This window comes from Alligator mississippiensis, chromosome 8 (assembly GCF_030867095.1).
Source record: "Alligator mississippiensis isolate rAllMis1 chromosome 8, rAllMis1, whole genome shotgun sequence".
Classification (NCBI taxonomy): Eukaryota; Metazoa; Chordata; order Crocodylia; family Alligatoridae; genus Alligator; species Alligator mississippiensis.
In genome coordinates, this window is record NC_081831.1 from 59,253,409 (window position 1) to 59,267,713 (window position 14,305).

At 45.1% G+C, this 14,305-nt stretch overlaps 1 protein-coding gene across 1 annotated transcript; it reads right to left on the reverse strand.

Annotated features, from left to right (window-relative positions):
* Nucleotides 1-1,656: 1,656 nt before the first annotated feature.
* On the reverse strand, nucleotides 1,657-13,610 carry LOC102569646 (putative P2Y purinoceptor 10). The gene is made up of 2 exons (XM_006271476.4): nucleotides 13,409-13,610; nucleotides 1,657-4,375 (listed from the first exon to the last, which is right to left on the reverse strand). Exon 2 carries the CDS (start codon nucleotides 4,343-4,345, stop codon nucleotides 3,215-3,217), a length of 1,131 nt encoding a protein of 376 aa, XP_006271538.1. The 5' UTR covers nucleotides 4,346-4,375; nucleotides 13,409-13,610; the 3' UTR covers nucleotides 1,657-3,214.
* Nucleotides 13,611-14,305: the final 695 nt, after the last annotated feature.

A 14,305-nucleotide genomic window follows, 5' to 3' on the forward strand; every position in this document is an offset into this window, starting at 1 on the left:
TGGGGTGGGGGTGTTTAGGGTATGTGAGAGTTGTGAGGGGGTGTGGCTGTGTGGGGGGGCATAGGGTATGTTGGGGGGGTTGTGTGGTTTTGTGGGTGTGTGGCTTTGGGAACACACTGTCCTCTCCTGCAGTCAACGCAGGCAACACTGGGGGGGGGGGGTGTCTGTGTGTGGTTTGTGGGGTGTGAAGGAGTGTGTGGGGACCTCCCTCCCACTTCCTCCCTTCATGGTGCAGAAGTAGGCAGGGGTGCTGGTGCCTGGCTCTGGCCAGCGCTGCATGTTGCAACAAAAAGCATACCCCCACTGGGCCCTTTGTTTCCCTGGCACTTCCCATACTTTCAGGGCACAAGAGGGAAGCCCCAAGCACTGGAGCCAGCTGCTTTCCCCACGCCAGCACCTGGGGCTTCCCTCCTGTGGCCCAGGAGCGCGGGGAGCACTGGGGAAACAAATGGCCAGCAGGGGCTACGCTCCTTACAGCACTGGCTGGAGCCAGGAGCCAGGCACCAGCGCTGAGCAAAGCAACCCCCCTGCTGCTGCTGCCCCCCACTGCCTGCCAGAACAGTGTGCCATGCGGAGAGGGTATAGCGGGGTCCTCATACCCCTCCCTCCTCATGCCCACACCCTGCCCAGCCAAGCTTCACACTGCTGCCACCCCCCTGGGCAAAGGCCCCATGCTGCAGCGAGCCCCAGCCCCATGCTCTGCGCTCCTGCCTAGCTGCAGCCTTGCCCCCTCTTCCCTACCTGCTGTCTGGAGGGAGCCGAATGCTGGGGAAGCCTGCAGCAGCAGCCCTGCCCCATGCCAGCCTTTCTGCCCATGAGTGTAGGAGTGAGGCATAACAGGATGTTGGGGGCAGGTATAGGCATCTCGCTCCCACCCTTGTGGGCGGAAGGGCTGGGTGGGGCAGAATTCATTGTGAGGTGCCACAAACTGGATGAAAGTGCCTGGTGGGCTGGATCCAGCCTGCAGGCCTTTGCCCACACCTGAGTTAGACCATGGATTCAAACCTTGGGCCTCTTGCATAGTACCATAGGGGGTGTGTATATGGACTAACCTTCTGACTGTTAAGCCAATTTAACTTTTTTAAATTGACTTAACTGTCAGAGTGTATACGCTTATGTGGATCAGAGTTGACTTAATGGCGACAGAAGATAATACACTTCCAAGGTGGTATTGTCTTGTGTCACATTAGTTAAGTCAACTTAGCTCACAAGATGAGACCATGTCAATGAGCTGTATATGTGTAGGCTCTGATAACTTAACTTAAGTTCTCTCTCTTAAGTTAACTGTGTTAACTTAAGTCAACTTAGTACGTGTGTACATACTCAGAGTGCCCCGATTCCTGGACTATTGACGTTCTGGGGTCTCACTTTCTGATTTTTGGTGAATGGTTCTAAGAAGCATTGGATTCATCCTGATGCAAAATGAGAAAAAAATGAAATAGCAAAGTCTTGTAGGGGGAAAAAAAAACAATTTCCCAACTAGCTAAGCTTCAGAGCTTGTGTAGCATACAATTTTGGGGTGGGTTGAATATTTTGACTGAAATGAACGCATTCTTGTGTCTGAATAAATAGTCATTAGGAAGACTGTAATGTCATTACAAATTTCAGTGGAATCAAATCTTTTCTTTCCCCCACAAAACAAATCAGCATTTGGCAGAGTATTAAAAAATGGCTTTATATATATAATAAATTACTCCATTTTCATTGTAATCTATTGAAACAGCAACATTAATTGATGCAAACCATGCTATTGTCAGAAATAAAGTATTACTGATTTTAAAAAATACTGATATCTCAAATATTCTAAATGTAGCTTGGAGACAAGAGTGCTATAGGGCTGTAATAGTAATAACAAGCATTAAATCCACTCCCAAGACTCCAAGTAGGAGATGGAAATGAACTAGTCAAATCCCCATTATAGGCAAGGGAGTTTCACTACATGGATCACCTGAAGACACACATTTTAGAATATCTTTGAAGACGAGTTATGGAACCTAACAACTTCCCCAGGAAATGAAAGAGAACTTTGCATGAGGAGGCTATGGTAAATAGGGAGATAATCACAATGATAATATTTTTTAAAAGATAAAGTTAAGGGATCTGTCTCTTTCAGATATCCTGTATCTGTTGGCAAGAGATGCTGTCATTCCATATTTCTGAGCTTAGCATAAGCTTAGCTTATCATTTCAACTTTGAAATGCACCTCCGTAGAGCAAAATGCCTTGCTTTGTGTAGCAGGGCACTAATCTGTGCCTGCTCCTTTAAGGGCAGAAGCAGCCTTGCCAGAGAGCCCTGCAGGGTAGGCAGAGCTCCACACCTTCAGGTTGCCTGAGCAACAGCCTAAGCGAGTAATTGACCAGCACCTGCAGGTGGTGAGGTGGACTGGAAGGAGGCAGGGCCCTGGGGATATATAAGCTCAATGCTGGAGTTTGGATTCACTTTCTCTGGCAACTGGCTGGGGAAGGAGGTCCTGCACAAGGGAGCTGCCTGAGACCTAGTGCTACCTGCTTTGTTACCCAAGTGCACTAGGACTCCAGGAGCTCCCCATGTACCCGGGGCTAGGAGGCATGCTACCCTAAGGGTGGAAGTTTGCCCTCTTAAAGGGACAGAGCGCTGCCTTCATTATTAGTGTTATGTTATAGCCCAGGGGCTTATGTTTGTGTTGTTATTTGCAACAGTGGTTTTGGGATGAGGCTATAAGGGGCAGAGGAGGCCTCATCAGTGCCCAGCAGGTGGGGCACCCTATTCTGTAGAGCCCAGCGCTAGAAGGGCACAGCTACGGAGGCTGGAGGGGCCCTATGCCATAGGGGCGCAATAAACGGGGACATGAAAGAGGCCCAGCATAGGGGTGGAGTTAGGCCCCAGGAAAGGGCTAAGTGAGTCAGCTGTTCATATTACATTGCAAGGCATGGGGTGTGATAAAGGGGAGGATTTGGAGCTACACAAATAGCCCATAAGGCTTGAGGTGTCCCGTGAGGCACTGTCTGGAAGAGGCCTGGTGAGGTGTCCGAAGATCAGTATGGTCTAGCAGGGTTCAATGGGACTGGGAGCCATGCAAAGGCTCATAGGCAGCCTCCCTATTTATCATTTTACCAACAGGCATGCTGGGCAAAATAAGAAAGTGCCCTCGGGGTGGAGCTGGCCTGGTCACAGGACACCAGGGAATGTCACAGCCAACCCTGGGACCCCCATCCGCCACACTTTGCCATAAGACTTATTGTAAATAAAACTCTTCAGGTTCCATTGGAGGACTTTCCATGTTGTTTGTTTGATTTAACAGTCTTGGAAGAAGCCAACATTTGACACATAAAGGACTTCCTTTCTCTGTATTATCATCATCAACGGTCTCCTTTAAAGATGATCTACTCTCTCTGTCCGTAAGGCCACTCCTGTGGGCAGCACCTCTGTGCCTCAATAACTGGTCTTGAAACTCTGATGTCATAAAGTAATAGAGGATTGGATCTAAACAACAGTTCAGGCTTGCAAGACATAGAGAAACTGGATGAAAATGAAGCGTACTTCTGCGTATGGAACAGTTTGTGATTACATTCTCTTTCACCATCATAAAAAGAGGAAAGTTTATGTGATATGGTGTAAAACAGATGAAAAATACAGCTGCACATGTCAGGATCATGCGTAAAGCTCGCTTTTTTTCACTTGTGGGTTGCAAGGATGTTTGGAATTCCTGTAGAGACTCCCTCATTTTCCAAGTGCAGTACGCAATAATGCAAATGGGGATCACAAACCCAGATAATTCAGCTATTGTTACCAAAGTCACAGTAGCTCCTGTTGTAATTTGCTTCACTTCAAGGTCTGCAAAACATATGTGTGTAGTGTTGAACAAGTCAGGACTTCTAAAAATTGGCACTGTTAAGCACGCAGCTCCAACAAATATCCATATAACAACACTAATGGCTATATCATACCTGCACTTCCAGTCTTTGGCCTTGAATGGATAGAGGAGGAAAAGGTATCTTTGCATGCTTATACAAGTAAGGAAACAAATGCTTGCATACATGTTGAGATACTTCAGGTAGAAACAAAGCTGACAAAAGTAGCTCCCAAAGGGCCATGTATGGTTTAAATAATAAAACATTCGGAGTGGTAATGACAGAACATGAGCAAGATCAGCTACAGCCAAATTTATCATAAAAATTATGGCTTTGCTTTTTTTGCTGATGAAGCGACACAAAATCCATAATGCAATACTGTTTGCTAGTAGACCAGGTATAAATATTATTATGTAAGTGGCTGCATACAGGGAGAACTGAAATTTCATGTCGGGGTCAGTGCAATTTCCCGAGGATCTGATGCTCTGCATCTTGAGAGGTATCTGTGAATTCATTTAGGACTTGATAGAATGGATGGAAGACTTCTGCAGAGAGAAAGACAGTTTTTAAGCGTTTAATTTTTTTTCATGTTCTAATACAGAAAAACAGTGTTAAATGACATCTTACACCCATGAGTTGTATTTAGATTGTAAACTCTTCACAGCTTAGACCATCTATTCCTATGGGTATATCTATACTGCAGTTTGCAGGATAGTGTAGAGATGTCCCAGTGAACTGGGATAACAGAAGCAGTCTAGCCATAGCAGCCTGGAAATCCACACAGGGTAATTTATCTGTTTCTTGGCTAAATAAATTAGCCCACTGTGCTCCTGTGGCCCAACTGCTTCGCTTAGCTTTAAATGAACTAGCTTGGATCTGAAGGCAATTCTACGTGGCGGTCTGTAGAGCCAGCTTGGCCTGTGTTTTGTACAGTGCCTAACACAATGGATCTCTAGACATTGCTGATCCTTAGACTATAATAAATATGGTTTTAAACGAAAGATTATATGAAAAAGTATGCATTTTACTCAATTTAAGAAAATGAAAGAGTGTTACAGGCAAGAAAGATGCTATCACCATCAGAATTCAGGCGATACAGAACACATTGCTATAGTTATCAATGGCATGCTCTGTAACCACCCCAACATTACTTTGTAAGATCTGAGTCCTGGGTCTTTTCTCTCCATCCATTCCAGGTATGAAACTACCAAGAAGCTTGAGATTGGGGACACAAATGCACAGGCTATCCTAACTCTGCCAAAGACTAAACCACTACTGCCTGGAAAGTGTAGTAGACAAGAAAGGGGTTTGGTTGGGGGGGAAAGAGAGCTGGACCAACTCTTATACATGTTGATCTAGTGCAGGCTTGTCCAACATATGGCCCGCGGGCCGCCATGTGGCCCGCCAAGCCATTTTATCTGGCCTGCGGCAGTGGCAGCACCGCACAGCGCAGAGCCGCAGTGGTGGCAGTGCGGAGCTGTGGTGGTGCCGAGTGCGGAGCTGCCATGGAACATGGAGCTGCCACCGCGGAGCGCAGGGCGGCAGCGCAGAGTGCAGAGCAGCCACCACAGAGCGCGGAGCCAAGGCGGCGGTGGGGCCGCAGCGAGGCAGGCAGGGCCAACCCGCAGGCCCCAGCTGGCAGCGAGAGGAAGGGAGCTGCTTACCCCTGCGGGACCCGGGGGAGCGGCCCCATGAGGGAGGCCAAGCAGCAGCCGCTGGCACTGCCAGCCTGCACCTGCCTCCTCACCCACCCACTTCAAGTCAGCCCCACTGCCCTGCCCTGCCCTGCCCTGCCCTACAGCAAGGCAGCGCCTGCTCCCCCAGCCAGTCTCCCCCCAGGTGCTGCAGCTCTCTGGGCCCAGCCGCCCATGTGTGAGGCCCCGGGTGGGCCGCTTCTCATGTGCTGCTGGGGACGGGAGGAGCCTGGTCGGGTCTGCACTGGCCAGCAAAAGCGGTGGCAGAGCCACGTGCCGCTCGGGACAGGACGCGACAAGCCTGCACCGGTCAGTCCCGAGCGGCACACAGCTCCACCACTGCTTCTGCTGGCTGGTGCAAACCTGGCCGGCCTCCTCCTGTCTCCAGCAGCACATGGGAAGCCGGCTTCAGCTGCATGCTGCTTTTCTAGGCCGCTGCCAACCCGATTCTGCCCAGGCGGGTCCTGCAGCACCATGTCAACTCAGGCATGGCACCGGCAGGTCGGGCGGGCCCCAGGTTAACCCCGGCCTGGCCCCGCAGCTTGTCCAGCACCAGGTCAACCCGGTTCTAGCCAAGCGACCCCTGCAGCACCATGTCAACCCAGGCATGCACGCCATGTCAACCAGCACCATGTTAACCCCTGCAACTTCATTGGTGTCAAAGGTCATGTGACATCACTTCCTGATATGATACCACTTCCTGTGATGTCTTTGAATATCGCTCGCCAGCCCACTGAATGATAAAAAGTTTGTGATCCGGCCCCACATGCAAAAAGGTTGGACACCCCTGATCTAGTGCATCTTTCTCTCGGCTTCACTGAAGGTTCTCTATGGAGCCCTGCCCAGGATACAAAATTGCTCCCTCAGCATGATACTGCAACAAGCCTGGGTGTAGCTAGCTGCCAGGCAACTCTGCAGACCTCTAGGGCATGTCTACCCCACCAGAGAACCATGCTGTGGGATGCTGAAACGTAACACGCTACAATGGCTCTGCTCATTCTGTCCCCACTCCCTTGAAAACTATGCACCCAATGCTGTGGCTACATTACGTACCAACAAGACACTTTTGGGAGTACTTATTGGCACACGCCTACTGCCACAGAAACTGATTACTGTCATGGATCCTCTTATCAGAGAACCTGCACCCCTTTCAAGGGAAACTCTGCCTTGGGACTCCCTGAAAAGCCATATCTGGTTTCCCTCCTGTAGGACCCCCTTCAGCCAGCCTTGGTATGACTTTTTGAGAGGCAAGCCTCTGGCTTTGAGACCCTTGGTCTTCAGGAAGACCCTTGGTCTTCAGGAAAGTGTCAGAGTGACACCTTTCCAAACACAATAGCAGACCACTGCAGTTGAAACAAAGGCTGTATCGTGTGCCACTGCAGAGCATCCCAGCATCATCTCATCTTGTGGGTTTTTTTCTCCCTGTCCTCCCTTGGAGTCTTATTTTCTCTCTCTCTCTCTCTCTCTCTCTCTCTCCAGCTCCTTCAGATACCTTTTCTTTCCCATCCTCAAGCAGTCTACAACATTAGGATCAAAGTATATCAAAGCTTGTAGTTAACCTGAGGACTAACATGCACCTATTAAATAGATACTTAATGTTATTAGGAACCAATCAGCAGTCTCTGGGGCCTGCTGTTAGCCCAGACTGTTATCTTCCCCTGGGGTGAAAAGGGCATCTAGATGTCCTCCTAAGAAATCATCCACAGCAAAACGTGCTCATGAGCCCTCCAAAAATTTCCCCACAAGAATTCCAACCCAGAACTGAGCACTCTGTCTCTTTATTCATAGTCATATTATGTCCATTTTTGGGTGTAGCCCATACATGCAAAGCAGGCATGGTATGCTTCATTTTGACACTTCTAATATGGTCCTTTGGCTGTGTCCCAAGATTTTCTTTCGCAGGTGCCTCAGTAACTTCTGATTTTGTTCATTTGGCATCAGTCAACTTTTCCCAAATGGCTGCTGTCATTCAGACTTGTAGAGAAGCCCACCAAGAAGTTAAATAAAAATACTTTTGAATTAACTAAGATTGAACATTAGAGGCCTGGCAATAGCAGATACCAAGAGCAAGAAACAGCATCAATAAAAGCCTGGGCTAACAAACAACAGACCATGAAGGAGGTCTGCAGTGGAAAAGAGCAGACCAATCCATCAGAGTTCTGGCTCCATATTTAGGATTAAATGTATAAATTAATAGCTGACCAAATGTGCGTCAGTATCTCTAATTCGATTTCTACAGGCATGAGGCACAATGTAGTCATTACGCCACAATAACAATTCCAAATACAATGAAATACCAATCCTTTGAGTTGGACCAGAAGCCCTCCTGTTTGGGTGACTTTTCTCCATTTCCCCTTTACATGTCACAGATGCCCAGTGTTGAGAGCTCAGGTTGTACCTAAGTGATGCATAGGTGCTTGTGCAAAGCAGCAATTTGGGTAAACATCACATTTAATTGGGTAAAAGGGCTATTTCTTGTGCAACAGGCAATAAAATGAGGGCAAACTCTAGCATTTAGCACACAACCATGTAATTTTTCTTACAGCACTGGATACTATTATAATGTGTGTTATTTTAATTCACCACAAGGCACCACAGGCAGATTGGTGTTTGTTTCTCTTTAGGGGATCAGGGTCTGATCTTAGGAAAGTATCTAGCATGAAGTTTACCACCATGACTGTTCTCACTAACAATAACATAATGTTTTTGATGGCCGTGGGCCTGCTTGCAGTTTTTGAGCCGACAGGAATCTTGCAAAAAGCTCAGGGCGGATTTTTACAAGGGTTTTGGGACCCAGTTGTGATCATAATTACAAAACAATTCAAGAGTCTTTTTAAGGACATGGATGGACATCAGTGTTTTGTTTTGTTTTAAAAAGTAGCGAACAGGCAATACAAACCCTAAACCCAAGACACCTTTACTCAGTCCAATAATTATCCCGAAAAATCAGGGCTAAGTAGTTAACATTGCTTCAGGTTTCATCTGTCTATGCCCATCCTGTTGCAGTTATTTGCTAAAAGTAAACTATTGCCTGGTTTTTCATTGTCTAGCAGCAAAGTACCATAATAACCACCTGCTGTGTGACCCACCCTGGGATAGCTGTCCATCTATCTGCCCCTGATTATGGTGTAATTTTTATGTTGGTGTACACACCAGCATGATTTATACTAGGGTAGAAATAAATCTGTCAAGTGTTCCTGATCCAACACGGCTACAACCCAAACCCCTGATCCATTGCGACATTTATGCCATTCTTTCAGAGCAACTTAACACCTGCTAAGCATCCCATGTGCTGGGATGTTCTAGAAATCTGGCCACTTATTCTGGTGCCTAACAGGGAGCTGGGCACTTCTGAAAATCTGGACATAAAAATGGGTCTTGCAAGTACAGGGATCACTGTTAACTGCTTGAAAGTCTTGCTTTTTGCTATCAAGGAGCCTGATTTGTTTCAGAGGCTGTGAATATTTATAGTGCCAATTGCCTTCAACACATCTGAAATGTAAACCTTCCTCAAGCTCTTCAACCGCCTGCTGAGCCTTAGTGTTAGAAAAGGGAGAGATTCACACTTGCAGGAATATCTAGTAATGTTTTATTTGGCAAAGTTTGAAGAGTGATCTTTTTTTAAAGTTTAATCAGAATCCAAATTCACTTGCCAATCAAATTCCTATTACCAACCAAACACCAAATCCAAAAACCTGAAATTCAATACACAGTCTATAGCATCCATTTCTTATCAGTTTAATTCAATAGGCATCTTTGCAGACGCCCCCATAATGCCTGCTCAGGGGATCTATGACCCATATTGTAAGAGGAAATCACATCTAACTATATTTAGCAAAGGCACCAATCCTACTTGTGTAGCAGCTACATCAACAGAACCTAAAGGATTTGGTGGGAAGAAACACTGTCAGTGTATCAAGACATTGGTCAGAGCTGAAGAAACCATTTCTGTTGGATAAACACTTGAAAACCTAGAAGTGTAAACGTGTTCCTCTACAGCCTCCTTTTCAAAAGTTTTCCTTTCAAAAGAAGTATTTTGAAGATGTTTACCAAAACCTATCAAAGTCTATCTGACCCCAGCTGACTTCATCTGATCCAGCCCCCTGCCCAAAGGGCATGATCTCATGAGACCCCTTCCAGCCCTAATATCTATAACATCTATTAAATCTATGTAGGTTTTGCTTAAGAACATAAACACTATCCTGTGTCAGACCATTAGTCCATCCAGCCAGTCTCTTACAGGGACCAAATGTGGATTCTTAGGGAAAGAGCACTGAAATATGGCATATCCAGATTGGCTGGCCCTCCCTTTGCAGCTTCTAGCATTCAGAAGTCTAGGATGTCCTGCTTGTGAGGTTGCAGCACTAACTACCATGTTAAATACCACTGATGGACCCATCCTTCGTGAATTTTCCCAGTGCCTTTTTATGCTGATTAAATTATCAGCCTTTACAATGTCTTGTGGCAATGAGCTCCACAAGTTAATTGCAGCCTGAGTGAAAAAGATATAAAGCCATTTGCTTTATATCTGCTACCTGCTAATTTCATTGTATATCCCCTAGTTCTAATATTGAGAGGGACAATAAATAGTAAATTGCTATTTACTTTCTCTATGCCATTCTGATTTTATAGTCCTCTGTCTTATCACACTGCCCCAGTTGTCTTTTCTTTTTCTAAGCTGAAAAATTGTAGCCTGCTTAGTTTTTCCTTGTACAGAAGTATCCTCATACCTTGGCCCATCCTTGTTGCCTTTCTCTGTACCTTTCTAGTTCTGCTGTCACCATTTTTGAGGTGTGGGGAGAGAAATCAGAACTGCATGTAGTATTCAAGGTGTAGGCATTCCCAGGGTTATACATAAGCATAATGACACTTTCTGTTTTTTCAATTACCTTTTTAATTTCTGGTAGTGTAAGAGTTATGTTGTAGTCGTGATGGTCCAAAAATTATAAGAGGCAACGATTTCTTAAAGTGGTGTCTTTTATTGAACCAACTGTGTAGTTGGGATAGAGTTACACAAGCTTTTGAATGCATGACGTTCCAATCCAGTCACACGGAGAAAGGGGACTTGGTCTGGCCCTGTGACCTGGCCCCAAACCAGCTGCACATGGGGAGGGGGCATTGCCTGGCCCTGCGGAAGGAAGCTGGCGTGGCAAAGTCTCAACCTAGCCGGATGGAGGGAAAGGGGTGTGGCTCCGATCGTGCTGTGCGGTGGCAGGGTCATGGCCCAGCTCTGACCCATCCCATGGGGCTTGGGATTTTAGCAGTGAGGAGGGATGGCAGTACAAAGTGCCACTGCTCTCCCACCTCCAAATTTCCCATCCCAGGGGCGATTCCAAGGCTCCATGGGCTACATTTGGCCTGCAGGCCAATGGTTGAGCATCCCTGGTTTGCACACTTTTCTTTGTACAAGTATTTGATTTTCAGGCACTTGTGCAACTGGACAATTTTTATCTGTTTTGTTTTGTTTTTAAGTTAAAATGAAACCTTTTTTCCATGCTGGCCACAGAACAACCACAGATTAATGCCCTTTACTGACTGCTATCTTGGCTTAGAGCAAAAGGTTCCCCACCCAACTGCCAACTACAGTCCCAATGTAATTTAGTACCATTTGAACATTTTTCTCAGTGATAGATTTTCATTTTTGCAGTGAAAAAGGAGCCCAGGTTAGTCCTGCTAAGATCACTTATTCTCTTCATCCCTAAAAAATATACAGAAGACCAGGGTTCTCTTCTGCTTCTCAAAGTTTTTTTTACTCACAGCAGTGGGTACATGACGTAGATTGTGATATCATCTCATAGTGGTCAGTCCCAAGTCAGAGGTGCCGCGTAGTACTTTCAGTTCCCCGGGTGTTGTCAAGCAGGGGAAAAGGGTGTCAAAAGGGGGTGGGGGGAGGTGCTAAGTGTGCACCCATTTGGTACCCACCCTTCTGGCACCCAGAGATAATGCCCCTGTTTGCACAAACCAAGCAGAATTTGATATTAGTGAAATCATAGCATATATGGTTGGAAGAGACCTCAAAAGGCATCTAATTACGTACAGCTCGCACTTGAAGCCAGTGTCGCCTAAATCCACAGCCTACATACATTAAGCTCTGCTTGACAAGCAGAAACTGCTTTTTTAATTCAGTGACACTGCTTCCGTGCCTGATGGCAAGTAGCTGTATTTCCAAGGGAAAGGTTATTCAGGAGAGATGAGGGGCTCAAATATTCATATTGCAGTTCACATGTTTGAAGCTGTCACTTCCTTCAAGGCCTCAAAAAGTCCATCGGGAAGGGAAGAATAAAGCTATTGGTGCCCTTGGAGAACCCTGCCCCCACTCCTGAGGCCTAAATGCACCTCAGCTTGATGTTTTCCACACAAAAAGATGCTGCCAAGCTAATGAATAGCATACTGCTGGGGAAGGAAGCCCCTAACAAAGCTTTAGAGGTGGTTCAAGAATCAGCAAGGGGGTATTGGCTTGGTTGTTTTTAACTCAAGGCTTAAGAGGGTGGAGAAACGTGTTTCCCTTTCAGAGGAAAATTGGACGCAGGTGGCCCTACGGAGAGAGTATATTAGAATACACTTACATTTCTTTCATATCCGACCTGTACTTTCAATTTTTTTTAATAGTTTACTGCTTCTACACTTGCATACAGTGAATGTGGCTAACAACTATTGCCAAGCTGCTGTCAAATTGGATTAAACCCAAGACTCCTTCAGTAAAACTTCCTGAAGTGAATGGGTCTGTATTCAGAGCTGAGCCTCTGCTGACTTGCCCTCCTGCCTTTCTGTCCCTGGCTTCTGTGATTCCTGCTATATTCTATGTCCCTGTGTAACTACAGGGATGTTATTTGGTTTCCACACATCTAAATGAAGACAGATTTCTAGAAAATAATTATTGTAGCTTTTGATCATCTCAATATTTGCTATTGCAGTAGTTTATAGAGGCCTCAGGCTGGGTAAAGATGTCAGCATACAAAGTGATAGACAAAAGACAGGCTCCTGCCCTGAGGAGTGTACTGCTGAAATGAAGGCAGGACACAGAAACAGGATTTTATTACAGAGGACGAGGAGAGGGAGAACATGGGTAATGGTGATAGTAATGTAGGGTTATACAGAACTTCCCTCTGCTGAACTAACAGCTTAAACCAATTTTTAAAATGCACATAAAGGCCGAAAAACAAAAAAAAAGCATCAGTGGTAAGTAACTTTTCTGTGTTCTTATATGGCTGACTTCAATGGAAATTGCCTGACTATTCTGAATCACTCTGTGCCCCACCCAGTTCTATATTTCTGTAATATTGTGTTTAAAATTTCCAGTCACAGAAATATCAGTACTGAGCTCTTTTCATTATTTTTTCAGTGGCATAAAGAGGGGGGGAGCCCGTATTCCAGATCCAAAGAACCCCAAACGTAGGAAAGTTTAAACCAGCCAATATTTTTGACCAAGTTTCCACCCTAGGGTTATGCTCAAATTCTCAGAGAAGGGGAGAAATGCATCATTGTAACAAAATCTGTTGAAGACATGAAATAACCTCTTTACTTAAGCAGAGTAGGCTTTCTAGAGATTTTTTAAAATAGCAATTATTAAATTTTAAACCCATGCACTGAAATAGAATATGTAAAATGAAATTAAATGATCTGTTTTAGCAGCTTGTATCAATCAAGAAAACACTTTCTATAAAATACTTTCATTGCTTTCTGATCCACAATAGCAGTCTTCTCCCTACTTATCTACCTGCATAGAAATAGAAATGAAATACCTTTCTGTCAAAGTCTGCTGAAGCTACCTTATTAGACTATTTATTTGGTTGAAAAACTCTCTTGAAAAAACAGATCATAGCATCACCAAAGATTGTTATAGGTTAGATCTACAAAAGGAAATGCTGAAGAGAGCAACCTTACCTCACTGTAGTATCCATTCTTCAAGAGGACCTCTACAGCAAGGAGCAGGGGAAGCAACAGCCTTCTATTTTTATTGCTACAATTTCATCTATAAATTCCAACCACAAAGAAACTTAAATTCACATTTAATCTGAGAAGTACTATTTTTTAAAACACCCTTGCCCTAGCACTCAGAACTCCTGCTGGCATCTGCAGACTGCAGTGTCTGCGGAACAGGAAATCCTGTATTTTGTTTCTCTTCCCCAGTCAAAATCTCTGCAGTTACTGACGTTAAATCTAGGCAGGCGATGACGTTATTTTGATGCAAGTGAAGAGGGATTTGCAACAACGTTTGTGTGTTTTTCCAACAAAATTTGCTGTGACCCCTATATTTTATGCATTCCTTAAATCAGCCTGTATTGTTTTTCTCTTTGGTTTTTTGTCATTGTTGATTCTGTTTGTTTGCTAAAATTATTTTTAAAAATCCAATAATGATTAAAGACTAAAATACAGCTGAAAAATAATATGCATGTCTAAAATGAGTGGAAAATGTGAAATTTGGTTTTAAATTTCACATGCAAAACATTGTGGTTTATTGATTGAAAGGGCTAAAAATAGCAACATCCAATATAGGCTCATAACATCATTGTCATTTCAGCCATGGCTTTTTTTCCTTTTAATATACACAATTTCTTTTCCATGGGCATATAAGAGATCCCTTCCTCAGAGATGGAAGTGTATACAGGGATGGTGACACGTTGTCTTCTGGCATGTCAGAAAACACAGCATGTGTGCATTGCAGTTACTGTCAGTTGCTTGGTTGCTGGGATAATGCGATATGAGCTGCAATGTCACTTGCCAGGTCCCACTCAGCACAGATCACATGGCAGCACTACAACTGGCACAGTGCTTCCACTT

Excerpts from the sequence above, each read along its gene's own strand:
- LOC102569646 (XM_006271476.4), bottom strand. The coding sequence starts at position 4,345 with ATGAATTCACAGATACCTCTCAAGATGCAGAGCATCAGATCCTCGGGA.